The 23,274-nt window shown below is 41.9% G+C and overlaps 1 protein-coding gene across 1 annotated transcript in view; it reads right to left on the reverse strand.

Annotated features, from left to right (window-relative positions):
* Positions 1–14,749: 14,749 nt before the first annotated feature.
* Positions 14,750–23,274, reverse strand: part of PEX22 (peroxin 22) — a 72,515-nt gene continuing 63,990 nt past the window's right edge. Inside the window, exons 7-8 of the mRNA XM_087395180.1 lie at positions 15,555–15,656; positions 14,750–15,391 (exon numbers count right to left, since the gene is read on the reverse strand). Of these exons, the coding sequence (XP_087251306.1) occupies positions 15,278–15,391; positions 15,555–15,656 (216 nt within the window). The 3' untranslated portion in view covers positions 14,750–15,277. The remainder of the gene's footprint in view (positions 15,392–15,554; positions 15,657–23,274) is intronic.

The raw sequence follows: 23,274 nt of genomic DNA on the forward strand, positions 1-23,274 counted from the left end.
TGCCATGCCACTACAAAACTAAATGCATAGGCACTTGTCAATCTTCTATTGTAAGAGCTACCAGCCCAATTTGCATCGATGTATCCAAACATCTCTATTATTTTTCAAAAGTGAGAGTGTATGACTATATTATATTTTAAAAAAGCAAAATATATATTTATATCTCTTCCCTTAGTAAGCCAAAAAGGGAGGAAGGACATATGAAGTTGGAAGTAAGATAAGATGATAATGCCAATAGTCTAGACTACCATCATCACATCAACTAAAGCAAGACAACCTTTTGTTCAAACATCATCTTCTTCTTTTGGGGCCACTGTGTCGAGTCGATAGACCACCTGAGAATGATTGTGTCTTGAATAGCACAAATTAGAAAACGGTCTTTGAGTCGAGTGAGGATTACTGGTAGTAGTAGTGGCAGTAACATTAGCAACAAACGGTACAATAGGAACATTCGAAGTAGTAGGTTTGTGGTGTAGTTTATAGGTTGCACTTTTAGGGACATTCTGGGAGATTGTTCACTTGAAATGAACTTTTGGCTTCTCCCCTACTGATTGGATTGGAGATGTCATCAATGGTGTGGGTGGGTCCAATCCTTTTAGAGGTGGGGGAATATCTGCGGGAACATTGGCATGGAGGGGTGCGATGTTTGCCCGAGGGAGGGGGTTGATCATTCCTTCTACCCGAGGCTCTGACTGTTCTGTGGCATGAGGGTCTATCTTATTCTCTTTTGAAGCTTCAACTGGCGAGGGTGCCTAAAAAGCCATACTCGGCTAAAGGGTCTAATTTGTGGAAAAATATGTGGAAGGTGTGGGAATTTCTAAAGCCATGCTTAATCTAAAAAGGGTTCACTAGAAATACATGCACGTTTGGTAGCTAGGATTCCATCTAGTTTTTGACAATTTGGAGTGACATCCCACTACCAGACATTTTGCTAAAAGGAGCCATAAGGTTCAACAAAAAGGGAATCAGGGTCTAGGATGATATTTGGAATAGAGCATAGAGCAATGGCTTGAAGATGAAGTCCTCCAAGTCAGGCTTAGGCTAAACAAGATTGACCTACTACTACTCCAGGAATGAAGGAATCTTTGGGAAAGGAATGCCCTCCCATGGATTGGGGGTCATCTTCAAACTCCTCTCAGAGAGTTCAAATGGACAAGCCAAAAACAAATTTACCCAATACCAAGTTTTTTTGACGACCAGGCCCTTATAGTAGATGAACTCAATCAAAAAGGGCTCAAGCGCAACTTTGAGAAGGTTTGGACTCAAAGATTTGAGAGAATTTGGGACAAGAGCATCCCTCAGAAACAATCCTGTTTGTTGTGGCTCATTACGCATAGGGCGGTTTGGATGGCAAGTCAAGCTAGGCGAATTGGGCAAGGACTTAAATAAATTCATAAAATGTGAAAATTTCTACTCCAGGCATAATGTCTTCATGAGCAACTATCTCAATAAAACCTACATGTCCATCTTCTCTCCAAGATGGTGGACATGTAGGATTATACACCCAGACTACATTCATTAGGCTATCATCATAGAGGGAGCTATTGATATACCCTGCTACATTTCCATCAAGAACATCACCCACAATGTAAGTGTTTTCTTTTTCCCAAGCCCACTGTAACAACAAGAAATAAAGTACTTTAGATATTTTTAAGACTCCTATTTCTTTAGTATGCATAAATCAGCTAATGTAATATGAAAAGGCTTAGCTTTTGGGTCTTACGGACTTCTTTCCAATCTTTGACAACACTATATTTAATAAGATGTCCATTGATTCGATTGTGTGACTTTATAATATATCGATTGCACTTATTACAAGGACATGCATACCAATAAGACAGTGTGCTCCATTTCTTTGTTGCACTTTCGTTGATAAAATTCAACCAAATTTCTTGGTCAGACTTGGTGTCTCTCTCCTCATGGGTTTTAGTATATGTTTTGAGCCTCCATGACCTTTATGCTCATCGAGTGTTAGACTAGGATTAGCACAATCCCAAACTCTTGTCAAGGACCTCTTCATAATTTTAATGAATATTCTCCAAGTGCAAATCACTCCAAACATAAGCAACAAATCAGAGCCACAACCTGCTTAGCGTAGACCAAATCTTCTCAAAGAAATGTACCTCCTTGAGTACTTACAAGCTCCATCTTCCTTTTGAATGCATCCCACATTTGCTGCGGTACCCCGTCGCTACCGATGGGATGCCAATCATCATAATCCAGAGAAGGTAGATGCTCCTCGCAATTGTCCACTAATCAATAGAAACTCCAAGGTCAAATGGACAAGCCAAGAAAAACTCATCAAAAACTTGGACAAACATGCATCACATATGCAACGTAGTTACGAGAAAACACTCAAGGAGAGTGTCAAATACAATGAAGCTTTAGCATTAATCCTAGAGGTGTCCCTCACCATTGATGACCACTTTCCCAACCTCAGTTTCAACCCAAATCAATAGATAGATGCTCAAACAATCAGTCATCCCTTTCAAAGAGCAATATCTCTTCAAGGATGGTATGTGACATAGTTGACAACACTCCCTCATGTCCTCAGATTTCTCCAATCTAGCAAATCAACTATTGAAGAATGCTTTCAAATTGGAACCAAACGTTCAATTTGATTTCGATGAGGAAATGTCTGAGATCCATGAGGTACATGTGATAGCCCATCACTCTAAACCTACCACATCTCCCACTAATTCTTCATCATCCTAGACACTATCAATCTCTTTACTAAAACAAATGATTCAAGAAGAGCTCCAACTATAGTTGGGTCTCGAAGCTTTAGCACAACTATAAACATCCAACCCAATCAAGAAAAGATGCGTTTTCCCTTGGTCCCACAATGTATCGAGGCCTTGGGTGGAGTTGTGGTGCATTCAAAATTGAAGTATAAGGCCAATTTTGACTTCAAGGTCAATACCATAGTGCCAACTACATCAGGTGCCTTATGAATCCAAAAGTCCAACCCTACTTAGAGTCCCTAGGCCTAAGTATAATGGTTACCAAGATCCCTTGCTAACTCGACTTGAAATACATTGCATAGTTTATAGCAAATTGCAATGTTAATACAAATAGCACATTCATTGAAGATTCTAGGGGCAAGAAATTAGTTTTACATTGAACGATGCAATTCAGAGTGCATTTCAACTCTCAGTTTTGTCAATAAGCCATTTAAGAACTTCTAACTACTTAGCAAGAAGCTACTAGGGCTTGGTGGATTACTATGTCCATAAACACAAGGGTGCCATTCCCCTTAAATATATTCAATATCCCAATTTTGTCAAATCAGAATGGGTATTATGCTTCCTCACAAAGATGGGCCTATCATAACACCACAATGTAATTACTCCAACCAATTTAGCCAAACTCCACCAGCCCCAATAGCAACAACTCACAAATTGAGTAGACTATTTTTTAAAGGAGATGAAGCTGTCCTGCATGCAACATAATCAAAATATTCGTAAACCAATGTTTTTCATGTTGATCATATATCACATGGTGAATGTATCATTGCCAAGAGATGATTAGAGCCTCACAGTAAAGGCTCGAGCTTGGATCTAGCAACACACTCCAACTCCTCTCCAAATGGACTCCCACAATCAGTTCCATCTCTCAAAACTTATAGCCACAAAAAGAAGTTAGCAGAGGTCCAAGGTGCATCTAGCTAAATGAAAGAGCAAGAATCTAAGCAAGAAGGCTCAGTGGAACATAATCGTCACACAACAACGACAAGAGCGAGAGGCCAAGGCAACTTGTAAGTTAAAAAGGAGCCCCACACAACACTCCAAAAGCCCGAACCCATAGTTATGGATTCAAATGCCTCTAGAAAATCTTCAACAAATCACGACCCCTATGAACAGCCAGATGACCAAATGCAGGACACTCCCCTAGAGGGTAACACTAAACAAACACAACTCGCAACAATGGAATGCCAGGTTGTCAACCTCCTTTCCTCCATGAAGGGAAAGACCATTATGTTGTCCCAACCTTCAAGATCTCAATGGGTGGAACACATAGAATCAATCAAGAACACCGTAGGCTTTGCATGGAGAACCCTACCCAACAAATAATGTGGAATACAAATTCATGCAAGCCACGTTCCAATTAGCAAAACTTTCAAGCATCGTGAAGAGGAAACTATCAATACATTGGTCCAATTGATATTGGCATAGCTTGACAAAGTCAACCTCCAACAAGAGCTCATAGTGTAATGAAACCAATGCAAGATAAAGGAAGCTATGGATCAAGAGCAAACAAGAAACAAGGGTGGCAAAGAAATGAGGGTGAACCTAGCGCAAGTGGAAGTAGAATTGGGGACCATAAATTCACAACTCGAGAGACATGCTAAGAGGCATAGGCCAATGCCCAAAGGGAGATCCAAACCTATAAGGCTATAGTAGAGAAAAACTACAGGGTGCATTGCCATGCTGTTGATCAGGAGGAACTATCCAACACAAGGTACATTGAATAGATGCACATCATATTGGACACTTATTAATATTACATCAAATATCTACAAGCAAAACTCTAACAATCTAAAATCACCCCCAAAGTGGACTCACAACAAGAGCAAGAGTTAGGCTTTTGGATGCATCAACAAACCTCATCAACCAGGATCTTCACCCACGCAATGTAGAATACACATTATAGTTTCACCCACACACTGTAGACTACACATTGTAGTTTCACTTTAACACATTCATGGTTGCATCAATACAAGATCACCTAGATATAACTCGTCCACTCCCCCCACACACATTACTAACCCTATTAGAAAAGCACTGTAATTAAATGCACTTGATTATTGCAATGTTATTTTTTAGTGGGGACCTACTTTTGAAGGATGATTTTGATATTTTTGACCTTCCATTGCACCCTTAATTCTCAATTTTGGGGGTTGGTGCTGTATTCTGCACAAACTCTATCTATAGTTTCTACCGATGGACCCATTTTAGAACTATCAAAGCCACATGACCTTGTGGCCATGCCTTGCAATCCTAGTTCCTTGGTTGATGGCCTTGGCTAGTTGTAAGTGTGTAGACATTAAGAGGCCATTTGCAATCGAGATTATCTACTTTCTAATTCTATCACACCATATCATCCATCATGGCTAAGTGCTTTTGAGACCATCCATCATGTCACACACCCCAAATCTCTTTCACAAGAGAAGAAAGTACTACAAAAGGCCATTTTTAATCCAATAGACCTCAAGACCCTGACAATGATAGCCCACCCCCTTGCTGTCATGACACTAATCAATCTAACTTATGCACTTACTTAGGATAGCACATCCATGCATCACACACTGTGGCTAACCAATCTAACTTATACACTTACTTAGGACAACCCACACAACACATCCATGCATCACACACTATGGCTAATCAATCTAACTTATGCACTTACTTAGGACAGGCCATCCATGCATCACACACTATGGCTAAACCCACCACATTCCACCCCTTCACCATTCACCACCACACCCACCTCCACCACAACAACACACACCATTCCACTCACCACAACCCAAGGACCTAGAAAGTCAAAAATTTAGTACAGTCATTTTCCTCCACTCCATCCACACTAGAGATCATCGATCCATTGATGCAAAAAATTATTTGAATGGCCTTGTTCCTTGCAAAGCCAATCTAGTCTGCCACAAAGTGATGCTCAAATGCATGATGACAAAGTAGCGAAGATGACCAAGATCCCAGGAAATGATTACCTATATCGATTTTGATTGGCCAAGTGACTACCTCCTTCAAAGTATTTGACGACACTATAGATCTAAGACATTGGAAAGGGAATCTTCTCGGCTTCAATTTATCCATGGCTAATATAATGGAGTTCCATGCTCTTAAAAGATTTATCCAGCACCACTACTATCGGTCATGGTGGGAAGCACACCCTCCAAGAACAAAAGGAAGTTATGAACAACCCCCATTCTCACACATGCTTGTAAAAGATGGGGATGTCAGCCTCCAAAGTGGCAGGTATCATCTTTCAAATGCCCCATCCCCTAGAGAATCTAATTTAGTGCATCCTAATGGCACCGAACTGCCAATATACATGTCCATCCATCATCGGTGAATATGGCCTGAGTTTAGAAAGCTATAAGAAGAGGCCCCAATGTCCATTATAATTTTCCTCCATTCTATTCCCCCATCCATGACTATGGTCGGGCTAGTGACCTAGATTGAACAATTCAATGATACATATGAACAATTCATGATACATATGTTGAAGTCCATATTCTACTATGGGAGCCTCAATCCATTTTTTCTGGCTACTTATTATTTTGTTTATGGGATATCCATCTCTATGCTCCAAGTGTCAAAGAGCAACATATTAACTTACAATAAAATTTGGTGTTTAATCCAGACAAGGGCTTGATACTCAAGCAAATCACCCGCATCTACCTCTAAGTCCATAACCTCCATGCCCACGGATGGCCATGGACATGCATGATATCCATTTCGGCCCCCACATGCAATAGAATGATTGAGAGAGCATACAGTTGGCCCTCCCTTAAAAATATGGAGCGTATATAAGGGAAGACCTTTGACTTTAGTCTTTCGTTTTTGAATGCTCATTTGGAAATAAAGCTAATTCTCTCTTGTTTCTTAATGGCTTTTGTTCCTGATTTCATTTCATGCTCTTGTGATTGCCACGCTTGCATCTCTCCTTCCCTCTCCCTTCTCTTCCCCTTTCCCTTCTCAATCTCTCTTTTCCCCTTTCCCTCCCCATTCTCTCCCTTGTGGAATCACAATTGCAACAAATCGGGATCCACGTGTAACACATGTGGACAGCTCTTGCTTGCATTGCTCAAAATGAGGGTATCTTAGATATGAGCACTTCATCAGTGTCCCAAAAAGATCTCCACATCACATGAGTCACACTACACACTTAAACGTAGTGACTTAGATATAGAGCTGAGAGCTAAAAGGGTAGAAAACAACATAGAAGAAAACCCCCATGCAATGAACAATGAAAGGAAACCTAAGCTGAGGCAGGAGCTGAAGTGAATGCAGAGCAGATGTGAGAGCAAGCTGAGAGTGAGAGAGAGAGAGGGGGGGGCGGGGGGGGGAGGGAGGAAGGGAGGTGAGAGATCTCAACAACGAAAGTGGAATGGAAGAAGGTGAGAGAGAGGGAGAGCTAGAACAGAGAGCCACACAAGTTTTGGTGGGTTCAGAATACCCTAATCTTCTATGTCATCCATATATATATGTGTGTTTGAGTATTATACATAATCGAGGTTAAGGCACTGTGGCCTTTAACCCCCACAACCTCCCACTTACAAGCCAATGTGCCTTTAAGGGAGAACAACCAATGGACATACTATCCAATGCCCATCAATACATGACAATACTCAAACCACTGACTAGATAGACTCTTTGTCAGCATATCTACACTTTTATCATCTGTATGAACCTTGACAAGCTCTATGCGCTTGTCCTCAAGTACCTCCCTGATGAAAAGGTACCTGACCTCAATGTGTTTGGTCTTTGCATGAAAAACCTAATTCCATGCTAGCTGAATAGCACTCTTTGAATCACTATGCAATGTTGGTACACCTGTATGAATCCCCAAATCTCCCACTAGTTGATCAATCCATATAGCCTCCTTGTAACCCTCTATGGCTGCAACATACTCAGTCTTTGTGGTAGACAAAGCAATCCACAACACTACACCACCTACAAAGGTGAACACATAAACAAAAGTGGATCTCTTGCTATCCACATGCCCTGCATAGTCTAAATCTGTGTACCCACGTACACGCATCTCTCTTCTGCCCACATCTCCTTGGTACCCTTCATGTACCTCATGATGCATTTAACTGCCTCCCAATGCCTCTTTCCTAGATTAGCCATATACCGACTAACAACTCCCACTACAAATGCAATCTCCAGTCGAGTAGCTATCATAGCATACAGAGGACTCCCAACTGCTGATGGATAAGGAACCTTGGCCATCATGGACCTCTCCTTATCTGATTTGGGACTATTTGTAGGAATCAGTTTCACATATGTAGACAATGGAGTACTTACTGCCTTCCACAATACTTTTGTAACATACTCCTTCTGTGAAAGCCAAAGAACTTTCCTACTCCGGTCATGCATGATGGGCATACCAAGAATATGACCTGCAGGCTAAGCGTTCTTGCTAGACAATAGCATATGATCTACATAACGTGCCAGGAGTATCAGGCTATTATCCTTAGCCCTTTTAGTGTAGAGACAATAATCAATTGCACTCCTTCTGAAACCTTGGGACCAAATGGAAGCATCAAACTTCTAATACCATTCTCTAGGCGCTATCTTAAGGCCATAGAGACTCTTTTTCAGCTTGCAAACCAAATTCTCTTTGCCCTTTTCTTCAAAACCTTTTGGCTGTAACATGAAAGATTCCTCATGCAGATCCCGATGCAAGAAAGCAGTCTTTACATCCATCTGCATAAGCTCCATATCCTTTGCTGGCCACAAGTCCAAGTACTCATCTAAGTGTGGATTATGAGAGAAAATCTCATCAAAATCCACACCCTTCTCGTGCTTGAACCCTTTAGCGAGACCAAACAGACCTTATACTTAGGCACATCATCACCTGTGACCTTCATCTTATAAACCCAATTACATGGCAATGCTTTCTTTCCATGTGGCAAAGAAACCAAGTTCGAGGTCTTATTTTTCATCAGTGAATTCATCTGTGATTGCATAGCATACTCCCACTTGCACTGATCCTCACACATCATAGCCTCCCTATAGTAAGAAGGCTCCCCGCAATCAGTAAATAAGCATCACATAGTCTACCCTTGGAACAAATCTCTAAGACGGTCTAGATACTCTAGCTGATCTTCTCAAGGGCATCTCAACTTGTTGTCCCCCCTATAATTCAACCACATTTGGTTCACATACAGAATACATTTCATGCCCTGCTACTTGGTCTAGTATTTCATCTTGGAATGGCAAAGAAAAATGATCCGTCTTAGTGCATGCATTCCAAGGACGAAAGTCCACACAAACCCGCCACTTATTTCCTTTCTTTGGTGTGACAACTACAGGAGATATCCATTTTGAACCATCAACATGAAAGATGAATCTCGCCTCAAGTAGTTGTGTTACCTCTTTCTTTAGTGCCTCAGCTTGGATCATCCCCCATCGCCTTAAGCGCATTTCCCTTGTGCACCAAATACTGTGTGAAGATGATCCCAAGCTTCATGTGAAGTTTCAAAGCCATCAATGTGGTGAATGTATGAGTCACTTAATCCCAAAGCAATGATAGTAAGAGCCTTCTTGTCTTTGATCAACCAATCAGCTTCTTCTTTTGTAGGCTTCTTTTCCTTTCCATTCACAACATTCCATATCCCCTTTTTCATAAAGCACAAACTTAGCTTGAGATGCCTCAAATCATGTGCGTCACTGCATAATCAACTTAGCAAGACAATCTGCAAATATCTCTCTTCTATTGGAACTGCAAAATCCCAACCGATGAATGGGAAACGGGGGGTCAACCTTTGTAATTGACCTGTAATCCAAAAATCAAAGGTTTGAACCTTTGAATGGATTTTTGACAGAGAAACAGATGATTTGAGGGTTCAGAGAGAGGGATATCATGCAAGAGCTGACAAATAGGGGTTTTCGGCCTCCAAAACGCAATGGAATAGACGGTTTTGAAAACCGTGGTCCCAATCACTGGGGCCAATACACGAACCAAAAAAGGTGTTTGCAAACAAACTTGTTTGTAAACACCAGCAGAGTGCAAATGATGAGCACCACCGAAGTTTTAGGACCTTTTGAGTCCACCGAAACTAACATATCTATGAATTTTGGTTCAAACTTGAGTTCCAACACACTCGCAGAAAAACGTTGAAGTAGAGACAGTTAGAAATCCAATGAAATGATCCCAAATTCAAGAATAAAGGGGTTTTCAAACTCCCGAAGTGCAATGGACACCAAAATCAAGCAATGGTTGCCTCTGCAAGTCATTCTGGACTCTCAATCATCGAAAGGAACAAGGGAATCATCAAAAAACGTCTTTTTCCTCCAAAATCACCTGCAAGCTTGCAAAAACCGCTCAGAGAACTTTCAAAATGTTTCTGCAAGGTCTCTACACTCGAGGATGTAGGTAAATTCACCCAATAGAGGTTCTCCTTCCTCCCACAAAGCTGCAACACAATAGACTTCAGGCTCCAGGCTCACACTCGGGCTCACAGCTAGAACACCCACACTCTGATACCAATTGAGAGTCTCAATAATAGAAGAGGAATGGAAGAAGGTGAGAGAGAGGGAAAGCCAGAAGAGGGAGTCACACAAGTTTTGGTGGGTGTAGAACACCTTAAACTTCTATGTCATCCATATATATATGTGTTTGAGTATTGTACATAACCGGGGTTAAGGTGCAGTGGCCTTTAACCCCCACAAGAGGGAGGGAGGGGGGGAGGGAAAGGGAGAGGGAGAGGAAAAGGCGAGGGGGGGGGATGTTTGCAACAAGCCAAAAGGGCCCATGTGGCAAAAGAATGTAATACATTTTATCAAAACATCCTGTGTATAGAAACTGAGGTGTCTACGCACCTCTACATATTTAGTCTCAATACCATCATGAGATTTGTGTCGTCATGAGGCTAGATAGTGTTCTAATGGAGTCTTAGTGCCTCTAGAACACACGAGATCTACCAATGTGTAGAACTCCTGGTCTAATGTGTATAGCCTAGCGATATGATGCTAAAAGGTGGGTGCCTCAAATTGGGTTCTTGCTTGCTAGATATGTATCCATCCACGTGCTAGTCTAGTTGTTGTATTGAGAAAACTCACAACCATCAATACGAGATCCTCCCCTTCAAAGAAATCTATAGAATATTTTCTAGCTCCCTAGTCGACTAGCAGTCATGTGGGTATGCCCTATGATGAGAAAATGCTTGATCCCAATCATTAATGATTCATCCCATGTCTTGAACACTAGCTTGAAGTCTACCTAGGATCTCATCCTTCCAAGGGTATCTCCGTAGCCCATGCTACCTAGGATCTCATCATTCCAAGGGTATCTTAGTAGCCCATGCACCTCTACCTCTACCTCATGCATGTCATGCATGGTACATAGTCTCGTCTCATGACAATGCCATGTGGCCTTAGTCTTTCACCAAGTCTCAACGTGTGATTTGCGAATGATGTCTAGAGTTTTGTCCCATGGCAATCCGATGTTCATCTAAGAGAATAAAAGCTTGGTGGGATGCAAGAGATGATAATTTCGTGTATGACACCAACGGGACCTCTTAAATCTCATGCCAACAATGATTGCAAGGAGTCAATGATGAGCTCGTCTTGGAAGGCATATGAAGAGACTTTGTAGGATGCTCTCGACCAACCTAATATAACTAACATTGCTCATTCTACTAGCTCCACATCATTAATCGTAGCATGACAAAATAAGCTACAAAATGGTAGAGCCAAGGATCTCGAGATTGACTTCAAGTGGAGCTCTTGACTCATGGTTGGGAAGTACTCACATCGACCATTATGCTTGGTTCACTTGATGCCCAATGTGTATAGATTGGAATTGGAGATACTAATCAATGAACATGCGAAGTAGACATGCATAAGGGAAGGAGGCTAGGCATGCTTGAGAGAGGTTCATTCCACCTTAGATCACATCTTCACTCTTAGAGCCCTCATTGAGGAGGCAACACATTGAAGATATAATGTATACTAATGCTTCGTTGATTTTCAAAAGATTTTTGATTTGGTTGCACAGACTCGCCTCATATAATGATGTCTAGGCATTGTAGATAGTGTCATCAGCTAGATTGAAGAGGTATTGTTGCCAAGCTATAGGCCCACGCCCAGCATGTCAACAAAGTTCGTCCTCTTTGACACTTTAGTTTGACCATCATGATTCTAAGCATGAGCATTTGGGAGGTCGATCTCTAAGAGTTTTATAATTGGGTTGGATTTGAGTAGCTACAAGTAGTGCACATGATACCAAATGCTTATTATAGAGAGAGGGTCCTCCGCTTGATTGATGATGACTCTTTTCTAGTCCATTCCCTATCTAGGCGCCCTTTGCTTGCAACCATTGCCTAGGCATTGGCACTCATAGTTGCACTCTTAGAGAAGTGTGCCAATATTGATTGCACTCTTCATTGTACCATCCATTTAGCAAAATACATCTAGCTTGTTAGTAGACGTCATTGTTCAAAAAAACGGATGATGTGCACCTAAGTGAGTGAGAAGCTAGGACTTTGGCATCAACAATTTAGTAACTACCAACATCCTATCCAAGCAAATTAGAAATTGGATGAAGAAATGGCAAGACAGGTGGCATGGCAAGATCAAACATGTGAGTGATCTACCCCTCACATAAGCGGGTTCACTGTGATATCAAAGATCTTTAAGCAAAAGCAAAAACCTATCCTGTCCACAACATTCTAGCCACCTCACAAAGAGCTACATATGCAATGTCTAAATCCAACCATCTCTATAGACCATTGTACAACTCTATCTCATGGGTGACATGCCAAGCAAATACTACCTGTAACATGACATGGGTCCAAGCATGTGTGTCCTCTAGTATACATCTAAACGTCTCAATTAACTAGCTACATGTGCACGTGAAATATCTCGAAAATATTGTCTTGAAATCAAAGTCCCAAAATATTATACTCTTGCCTTGATGTCCATATCTCTAGATATTTTCATACAACACCATAATGTCTATGATTTTCTAATCGAAACCTTAGATACCTAACAACATTGGAGTGAAGTAGCATTCTATGGTATATGCATCTACGGCCAAAGGCCTCTTCAAGCAAACCCAGTGACGAACATGCTCATGATTACCTGCATAGTGTCATGTGGCTCCTAGTGTGGGCAAGAGAAGACTACCACACCACTAACGTCACATATCCCTACATTATTGCATCTCTAAATGCACAAAAGAATTTATTTGCAACCATGTAATATGGATATCAGCATGTCTCACTCAGAGTCCCTATGTTTATAAGACAATCTCTCCCCTAGAAAGTCTCATGAAATTGCTTGTTGCAAAGTACAAACCCCCTCATTTGTGTTCCAAAGACGAAAAGTCAAGCATCGAAGGTCCCACAAGCCACATACACCTATTTATAAAGGGGTGAAGACTTGTGGCCTTAGAGAATAACTCTCATCTCTGTTTGCCCTTGGCTCTGGTTTCCACGACCTACTTGAGGCTTATGCCCTCCTTCCACTCCTTTATTTGCATTTACATAAGATCCTCTTTGATTAAAACAAAATTCCCCTTTGGGATAACTCTCCTTGTTCTGGCATCATATCTTGTTTTAGCATCCTTAAAATTTCATAATTAAATGCATCTCCCATGTGATATTTTCCCACAATTTTTATTTGCTCAACCCTCAATTTTTCAAAATTCAAGGTTTTGTTCCTTCTCTCCTCAAAAAGCATTATCTCATTTTAAGACTTCGCTTCTTTGCCCTTTCTTTAACTCCCCTTTGACTAGCTTCCACCTCTTCCAAGCTCTTTTTTCAATCAACATTTTCAAGAGTGTGAGATCCCAATGACTCCCTAACTCAACTCCGGGAGGCTTGTTATTCAATCATTTTCTTGAACGTTTTATTTTACTATCTCGTATTTCAATATAGATGGCTGTCCAACCTCTCCATGCACATCACAAAGTACTCTTCCATTTTTCTTATTAGAGTGCCATCCAAAGAAAGAATTTTTTGAAAGCATCTTCGATGGCCTTCTTAACTCCTTCCCACTTTGTACTCATCATCATCCCTCCTAACTGTATTTGTGTTCACGAGTGTACAAAAGAGCAAATCAAACAAGCGAGTACAAATACTCGTGAGCACTGCCTTTACTACAAGAGGGAGGGAGGGAGGGGGAGGCAGGCAAAGGAGTGCCTTTACTACTCAGGAGAGAGAGAGAGAGAGAGAGAGAGAGAGGGCTCACAAAAATAGAAAGAATCCATGTGGCAAAAGGTTGTGGGGTACACTTTAATAAAAGTGTAAGTAGAGCGCTGCCTGGAAGGCAGTCAGCTAGAAAGAATCCATGAAGGCAGTGCTAATAACTTTCCTCGTTATTTTTTTCGGGCTTAGAATTTAGAAAGGTTCACTGCCCATTTGGGACTGCATTTGAAAATTTCCATCTGTCTCTAGACAAAAATTCCATCTACTGATTAATGAAAATCCCACAAGCGTCCAGATTGTTATGCTTTGGAAACTTCTTTGCTGTCATTATTGCTTCCTTTTTCCCCTTCCTCCTGTGTAAGTTATGTTTTGAGAGCTCTTTCAAGCGGAGAGTCACCAGGATAGCTGAGAAAAAGATTACTCTCCTTGAGACAGGATTGACATCTAAAAACGTGACATATGGTCCTCCAAAAAAATATTGATGACGATAGCCTATAGCTAATTACATAAAAACAGCATTCCCGTATTACTTTATTGACATGTTTTGTTGATACACAGTAATTACATAAAAAATGTTTTGTTGATGCATAAGACTAGGATATACCCAATCTTACAAATTAAATTTTCTATAAAACAAGAGAAAGAACGAAGGAAAGAAGGGAGTTTGTGTAAGCAACTTGAGTAAATGAGAAGAAAATGAATGCTTATGTTCTCTCAGTAAGAATAAGCTGCCATCTAGGTTTTGAAAGATTCTGGAATCTCTTGCCTTAATGTATATACACTAACTACTGAAATGACAATTGTTTGTTTATACAACTCCAGACTTATTTTTTACCAAGACTTGTACAGTGTCCAAACATTTTAAGATACAAATAATGTTAAAATAATCAAAAAAAGTACTCTGCCAAACCATAGTTTAAATGGGTAAGTCATGACCTATTCTAAACATCTGCCTCATCTCTAAGATCTAGATGTCTGAGAATCATCATCTTGTCAAAACCACTGCATGGAGCTGCCCAAAACAGTACAATTCTGTGGGTTATTCATGCACGGGAAAAACGCGACATGATCACAGTTCCCTGTTGTTCATATAAAAGATTAACAAAAGGTAGTCACTTCTAGGCAAAGCCCCACAATAATTACCAAGATCTCTGCCTATTCCCCAACAAATAGCAGAGCACTGCTAATACATACATTATTCTAGCAAAAAAAGTACAGCTAGCAGCTCCATCTGAGGTGTATCCACAACCCACAATCCAAACCTTCCCAAGAGCATTTCACGCGAGAGTTGGGTAGCCTCTTAGCATTACTCCCTTGTGCACATGCTACGTTCACTTCTGATGCACTTGTTGGTATCCTTGACCTGTAGATGTTTTCTTAGTTATGCCCAAGCCTTCCAAAGTAGTTTTCAAGAGATTCAGACCCAAAGACATTTGGAGCCATATGACCCGTTCCTTTGGAAGAGACATGTAGTTCATACCGAATGAAACGCTGCAAGAACACATTCAGTGGATTATAAGAAGCATCCTTACCCATACCTTCAAAACACATCTACTCACTCATAAACTCTGATCAATGTTCTTACACCACAAGAATGATAAACTTCGTCAAATGAAAGCAGAACAAGCAAAAAAGATTTATTGCTTCTACATACAGCTAGTTGTGATATGGTCTCTACAGAAGTGTCGACGTGCCAATCTGGTTCAAGTTGCCGCACAAATGAAGATCTTCCTGCCTCGGTGCTGCAAAACAGCACCTGACAAAGATGTACAAATTTGTAAGAGCTCTCTCTCTCTCTCTCTCTCTCTCTCTCTCTCTGTGTCTCTCTCTCTCTCACACACACACACAAAAACAAAAAGGACAAGAGGAGACTAAGACATCACCATACATAGCTCTTTATCAAGACATCGCCGATCTCTTGAGCCGCGATGAAGTGCGCGCCTTCAATATCTCTTGGTAGGGGACTTCAACACGAGGATAGGGGAGCGTCAAGTACCACTCCTCAATTTCAGAGATGATTCTATTATGCTACCATACATTGACCTAGACGATGCAGGTTTGTTGCGAATCTCAGCTGATAGGCGGGCCTCGATTATCCTATGGGCAAGCATTGTTGGATCTGGGCAGGGTGCATGATCTCATTATTTATAGTGGTCTTGATAAATGGCCTTCCTCGGTGGCTTTACTTGCTTCCCACATGTAGGAGGCTCCAACGTTGTTGATTACATCATGGGATCCCCTGCCTTTGCCTCTCGTATTACTGACTTTATTGTCGCACCACTTCCTCCTGGAGCCAACCACACATACCTCTTCTTTCGTATCTCCACACATCGCCTCGCAAAAGTTTTCACTCCACTAATCACTCATAGCACTTATCATAATATACACTAAAATGTAGTCTCTCGCCTATGTACTCAGCACGCCTTGATACACTTCACGTATATTGATTTCATACCCTTACTAGAGGATCGTGCTGCTCTGATCACCCGCTCACTTCACGAGGCTGCCCTTCACACCTTCCCTCCCACTACTCGCTCCACTTGCCCACCGCTACTTGGGACCGTCCCTTGTAATGGTTGGCTCTATGCAGTCAACTTAAATTCGAAACCAAACACAATCTTCCGAGCGAACCTGAAACAATATGTAAGCATCGTCAATTGGTTTGTAGGAAGAAATAGGATTTTATCCACTGAAATGAGGAAGAATTACTAAACACCTTGTTTAGCAATAACTCCAAGGACTTTTGGCGGAGATTTCTAGAGCGATGTTCCCCCTCACCTTTCACTGACACTAAAGTTCGGTATGATATACTATACGACATCCCAAATCAGACAACTCTTGACCTCTCACATACACCTCGTCCCACTTCCTGTACACTCTTTACCACAGGGAGTGTTAAGGATGTTGTGATGAAGCTTTATAATGGCCGAGCGAAAGATCATGAGGGTCTATGCACTGAATTCATTGCATATGGAATTAATATCGTAGTCCTGATCCTAGCAAAGCCCTTCAATGAAGCAGTTTGTCTTGCCTTCCCACGCACCTGGACTACTAACGCTATCTCGCCCATCCACAAGACAGGGGATCCCATGAGCGAGGAACTACACAACCATCATGATCATACATGTCATATCCAAGATTTATGCATCCGTGCTTGACCCCGAGGTTAGCCGATTTGCAGAGATGCACGGGCTTAATACATATGGATAGGCCAGATTCTGATGTGATCATGGGACCATGGATCACATTCTCATACTCAGATTTATTATTGAGGAGGCGAGGGCACGGAAGCAGAGGGTTTATTGTTGCTTTGTGGACTTCCACAAAGCCTCTGATACAATTCCAAGAGCCCAATTTGGGTTATGATCAGGAAATTATTTGGGCTGTCGTGGCACTTTACGAGAGTCTCAGGCAAAATTCAGACAAAGTTTGGATGGACGGACAAGATTTTGAGTACTATTGGGGTCACACAAGGGTGTCCTCTATCACAAACCCTGTTTAGCCTCTACATTGATGAACTTGAGATAGTTATGCAGACACTAGGGGGGGTTGGTTGCTCTCTTGCTGGCACTCTGATTCAGATCTTGCTATATGCAAATGATGTGGAGCAAAGGGTCTCCAAAGGCACTTAGACGTGCTACAGCCTTTTTGTGAGTCGCATGACTTAAAGGTCAACCTTGCGAAAACCAAGGTTATGATCATCAATACATCTCGGGTCGCTATGCATCGGAAGCATTTTACCTTTGATGGGTCACCGGTCGAGATTCTCTCGTCATACATATATTTAGGGGTTATCTTCTCCAAACCTATTTTCACAATGAGACCGGCGATGCAGACTCGCTTGAGCAGAGGGCATGCCTCATTGGCCAAACTAGAGAGGCAATGCTTTCTCTCACACTTTCAAGACCCTTGGACCAAGTGCCTACTTTTGACTCCTTTGGCCCGACCAGCAGGGATGTAAGACAGCAGTGGGCTCATGTGGAGCGACTACAGGTACTCATGTTATCACGAATGATTCGCAGTAAGCCGTCAGTTCCTCACCAGATCATCCAGGCTGAGTTTTAATCATCTCCATTGCAGCTCGATGCAACATTTCAGGTCATCACCTACCTATATCGAGTCAGGGCATATGGAGATTGCAGCTCTGGACGCAACAAAATACCGTAGCTAGCATTGTGCTCTTTTATGGCTCTATCAGATGCCTATTGTCTATTCAAAGATAGCTCCTGGTTGTTATCCCGGTTCCTCTCTTTTCCACATCACAAATGCTTAGCCACATTCATCCATCATGTAGTCAGACATCGTGAGTGCCTACTTTGATCACAGAGACAGGAGGAGCATACCATGGTACAGGCTCCCACTCCACAAGCCCTGGACGCGATCGAGATCCAAAACTAGTGACACGACAGCTCATGCAAAGGGTTGATGTACAGATTATGCTTGGGGACATGCCCTCCTTATTCAGAGTGGAAGCGCGACTGACAGGGATCATGGTCGCCCTTGTAAAACGTAAAGCTCTGACTAGGAGACAGCGCAAGACTACGCACTCTCTTTGATTTTATGCTCTTGCTCCCCCACCCTTGACGAGGGGGGAAAAAGTGGACCACAATCGTGACATTGGAGCATATTTCACTTTGTATTCAGATGACAGATTATCTGATGATGATTATGATGATAGTGACGATAGAGATGACTATTAGTCTGATAAGACTATGTAGCATTTATCTTTTGTTTTCTGCATGGGTGTTGATGCTCATTAGCAGCTCCACCCTTTCATCTTGCTCGTATCAGGTTTCTAACAGTCTCATAGATCCATCAGTCTTCTGAAAACTTTAATAAACTCTCCCCCCTCCCTCCCCTGAAATACTAAGCCAATGAAATACTCCCTCATAAAAGACAGCAGAGACACTCTCATTTCTTTATGCAATCGCTAGCTCTCTAGTGGAACCTCACGCTCATAATTTACTGCAGAAACACTCATAAGAGCTCTCTCTCTCTCTCTCTCTCTATACATAGCTAGGGCCCAAGACAACATGTCGGGCTGGACCCCCCCGAAGGTATTTTATTTCTTGAAGAGAGAATATGTTACAAGAGTTCAGCATAGAGCTGCACATATATGATCCAATGTGAATCCATATTACAAGAGCTTCAAGCTCATTTGAAATTGGCAACATGCCACTTGATCAAGTCCTATTACATGCCACTAAGGGCAACTCTGGAGTCTTCGAAGCACTTGGTCACGCGAACCGCCTCCTAGATGCTTGTTAGGCTCCCGTAGCGCTTAGGAAAATAACTCTTCCTAGTACCTGCAACAATTAATTAAAGCGCACCACCATGGCACCCATTAATTGTTAGCGCTTTGCATGCAAATAACACATTGTGGACTAATTCTAGTCACGGTGGGCGTCCCCACTAAACACATGTGCACACATAACAAATATAAAAATATATATTTATTCTCTGGTTAACCGAAGTCAACGCTCTTGATTATAATTAAGAGGCTTTGACCAAGGGTCGAGGCGCCTTAATTATAGTCAAGTCTCTCCAACCGAAGTTGGCACATCTTGGTTAACCGTGGTTAACCCTCTTGGCGCATGCCAAGTCTCGTTGACGGAAGTCAACACTCTCTAACCGTAGTCAGCTCTGTAGTTCTCTGGTTAATCGTAGTTAACCCTCTTGGTAATAAACCAAGTCTCCCCGACCGAAGTCAGGTTTACTTGACTAGAGTCAAGTGTCTTTGACTGTAGTCAATTCTTTGACCATTAAAAGAACTCTTTGACCATAATTAACACATATAAAACTCTTTAATTATGATCAAATAAATGATCAACTATACTTTGACTTAGGATATTTACATTGTGGTGGCATCCCCTCGGCTTCCTTGTAAACATCCAAAAGCTGTGGATGATCGGATAACATGTCTTCGTCCATCCACTTGGCATCTAATGCCATATAATTCTTGAATTTTACAAAATACCTGTAAAACTCCTTGCCCTGAGGACCTTTGCGTACAGTATGGTACACAATTTGCTCTAGCTGAAGGACCTCCTCCAACTCATCCACTTCTGGTGGATCCTCTGATACTGGCTCTGTAGGCTCTGGCCCCTGGGATTTCTTTAGAAGACTCACATGGAATGCATTGTGAATCCTCCAATGCTCTGGCAATGATAACCTGTATGCAACCTCATTTATTCTTTCTGTAACCCTGTAAGGGCCATAGTATCTGGGAGATAACTTTGCATACACTTTCAGTTTGCCTTTAAACTTGCGGAGCCTAGCTTTTTCAAACTTCAAAAGTATTTAATCCCCTTCCTTGAGATCTAAATGTCTCCCATGCTTATCTGCAGCTCTTTTATGTTTCTCTTGAGACCTTTCGATTGCTATCCGGACTTGGCTGTAAGCTGTCTGGACTTGGCTGTAAGCTGTCAAGAGGTCTCTCACAAACTGATCGGCTGCAAATATTTCATCCTTGGTCCTCAGGATAGGTGGCAAAATCACCTTCCCATAAATGACCTCAAAGGGGGCTTTCCCTGTAGAGCTGTGTACTGTATTATTGTAAGCAAACTCTACCAATGGTAGGTACTTTTCCCAGTCTCAACCTTGGTCACCCACGTAGCATTTCAGCATATCCAATGCTGTAGAATTTGCTACTTCACTTTGACCATCTGTCTGGGGATGGAAAGAAGAAGAAAAATTCAGATTCGTCCCCATGTTATCAAATAAAGCTCTCCAGAATAGACTGGTCATTCTGGGATCTCGATCACTGACAATGGACTTAGGCATACCATGATGCTTAAAGATCTGTGCCATGAAATCTTAGCCATATGATCTGCCTTTATGATTTTGCAAACCGGAATGAAATGAGCTTGCTTGCTGAATCTATCAATGATAGTCCAAATCCCATCATTCCCTGACTTTGATCTTGGCAAATCAAAAATAAAGTCCATTGTAATACTTTCCCATGGTGCCTGAGGCACGGGAAGAGGCATAAGTAGGCCAGGTGCCTTCCATCTATCATATTGCACTTTCTGACACGTAAGGCATTCAATAACAAACTGATGTATATCTTTCCGCATCCCTGGCCAAAAGAAATACCTCTCTAGTGCTAGAGTTGTTGCTGTAATTCCTCTGTGTCCAGCATAGGGAGGTGCATGGCATTCCTCCAAAATCTTTTCCCTCATCTCCTGGGTGATGCATAGGCAATCATCTTTCATTAGATACCCATCTTTCAGGGAATAGTGATTGGTGGATTGCCCCTCTTGCATTTGCTATAAAATCTCACCAAAATCTGCATCACTAGCATATTGCTCCCTCATGCCTTCTAGGTCCTGATGATAAGCAATAGTCACATTATTGACCTGGGGTCTTCGGGACAAGGCATATGCCACTCTGTTCCGAATTCCTGGGGTATGGACAATCTGAAAATGATACATTCACAGCATGTTTGCCCATTTCATATGCTTCTCGGAAAGCTTGGTCTAAGTCAAAAAGTAACTCAGACTTTGGTGATCTGTTTTAACAGTAAAATCTGCACGCAAAAGATAGTGCTTCCATGTATGGATGGCATGAATTACAGCCAATAACTCTTTCTCATAGATTCCCACATATCTCTCTGCATGCCGGAGTCTTCTGCTCTCATAAGCCACACTACATGACCATTCTGATTCAATGCAGCCCCAACACATTCCCCACAAGCATCACAATCCACATCAAATGGTTGATACAAATCTGGAACGATTAAGATTGGCTCTGTAGTCAACCTCTCCTTGAGTGTGGTGAAAGCTGTCTATTGAGGAATTCCCCACCTGAAAGCTGCATTTTTCTTAGTAAGATCGTGAAGTGAAGCGGCTATATCCGCAAAATGCCTGATAAACCTTCTGTAGTAAGAACACAGGCCTAGGAAACTTCGAACTTCATGCACAGTTTTCAGCTCTGGCCATTCTTGAATGGCACAAATCTTTGTTGGATCCGATCTGTATCCCATTCTTGGATATTATATGCCCCAAATAATGGATTTCTTCCAAGAAGAATTCACTTTTCTTGCTGTTTGCATAGAGCTGATGATTTCTCAGCTCTTGAAACACTATAGCAAGATGTTCCTTGTGCTCTTCTTCGGACTTAGAAAAGACCATTATGTCATCGAAGAAGGTACCAGTGAACTATCTATAGGGTCGGAAGATACGATCCATCATCCTATTGAAGGTAGCTGGGGCATTGGTCGATCCAAAAGGCATCGGAACACTGTCTTGTGCACATCCTGAGGCTGTATCCTCACTTGGTGATAGCCACTCTATAAGTCTATCCTGCTGAAAACTGAAGCTCCATTTAACTGATCCAGCACATCATCAATGCGCGGAATAGGGAATCTATTCTTGATGGTCATTTTGTTCAGTGCGCAGTAATCGACGCACATACGGAATGAGCCATCTTTCTTATGTACTAGCAGTACAGGGGAACAAAAAGGAGGAGAACTGGGCTGAATCAACCCCTTGGACAACAAGTCCTGTACCTGAGCCATAATCTCCTCTCTCTGAGTCGCACTGACTCTATAAGGTGGTCTGTTTGGTGGCTCACTACCAAGCATTAACTCTATCTGATGATCTTCTGGTCTCTCTGGGGGTAACTCCCCTGGCAAAGCGTCGGAAAAGCAATCTTTAAAGTTTACAAGAAACTGAAATTTATCTTTGTCTGCATCATTCATTTCAGCATGCATATCATTCTCTTTTTCTTTTACAAAAACCATGTACACGAAAATTGCAGACTTTATTGCTTTACCACATGAAACATCAGATACAATGGGGATAGTCTCCCCTTTATTCCTCACAACTAAACACTGCTTTTTCCCCCTATGCACAAACTCCAACACTCTTTTAGGAAGAGTCAACTTCACTGCCTTGCGATGAAACCAAGGCATTCCCAAGACTACATCATGATGTTTCAGTGGAGAAATGAAGAAGTCTTCCTGATCCACATAACTCTGTACATGAAGACGGAGCTTCCCTATCAAGGGAGTGACTAGCACAGGATTCCCACAGAACATCTGATCGGCATCCAAAGCCCTGCCCAACTCCTCCGTCTTTATTCCCAGCCTCAGGGCTAGGTCCTCTAATATGAAATTATCAGTAGCCCCTGGATCAATTAAAATTAGCGCTTGCTGGTCTCTGACTTTGCCCCATGATAGCAACAATTCTCGTTCTTCTGGGTTTGAAACATGACCCAGTATGTCAAGAATTCCTCCTGCCATTGGCTTTTGCGGTCCCCGTGGCTTCTCTGCCTCTTTTCCCTTCGAAGTTGAAGGCTTTTCTGGGCACTAGGCAGCCACATGCCCCTCTTTGCCGCACTTGAAGCATTTCCCATCTCTACGGAATTCAGCT

The sequence above is a fragment of the Dipteris shenzhenensis genome, chromosome 24, assembly GCF_047967505.1.
Source record: "Dipteris shenzhenensis isolate YYH24624 ecotype China chromosome 24, Dip_SZ_1.0, whole genome shotgun sequence".
In the NCBI taxonomy this organism is placed as follows: domain Eukaryota; kingdom Viridiplantae; phylum Streptophyta; class Polypodiopsida; order Gleicheniales; family Dipteridaceae; genus Dipteris; species Dipteris shenzhenensis.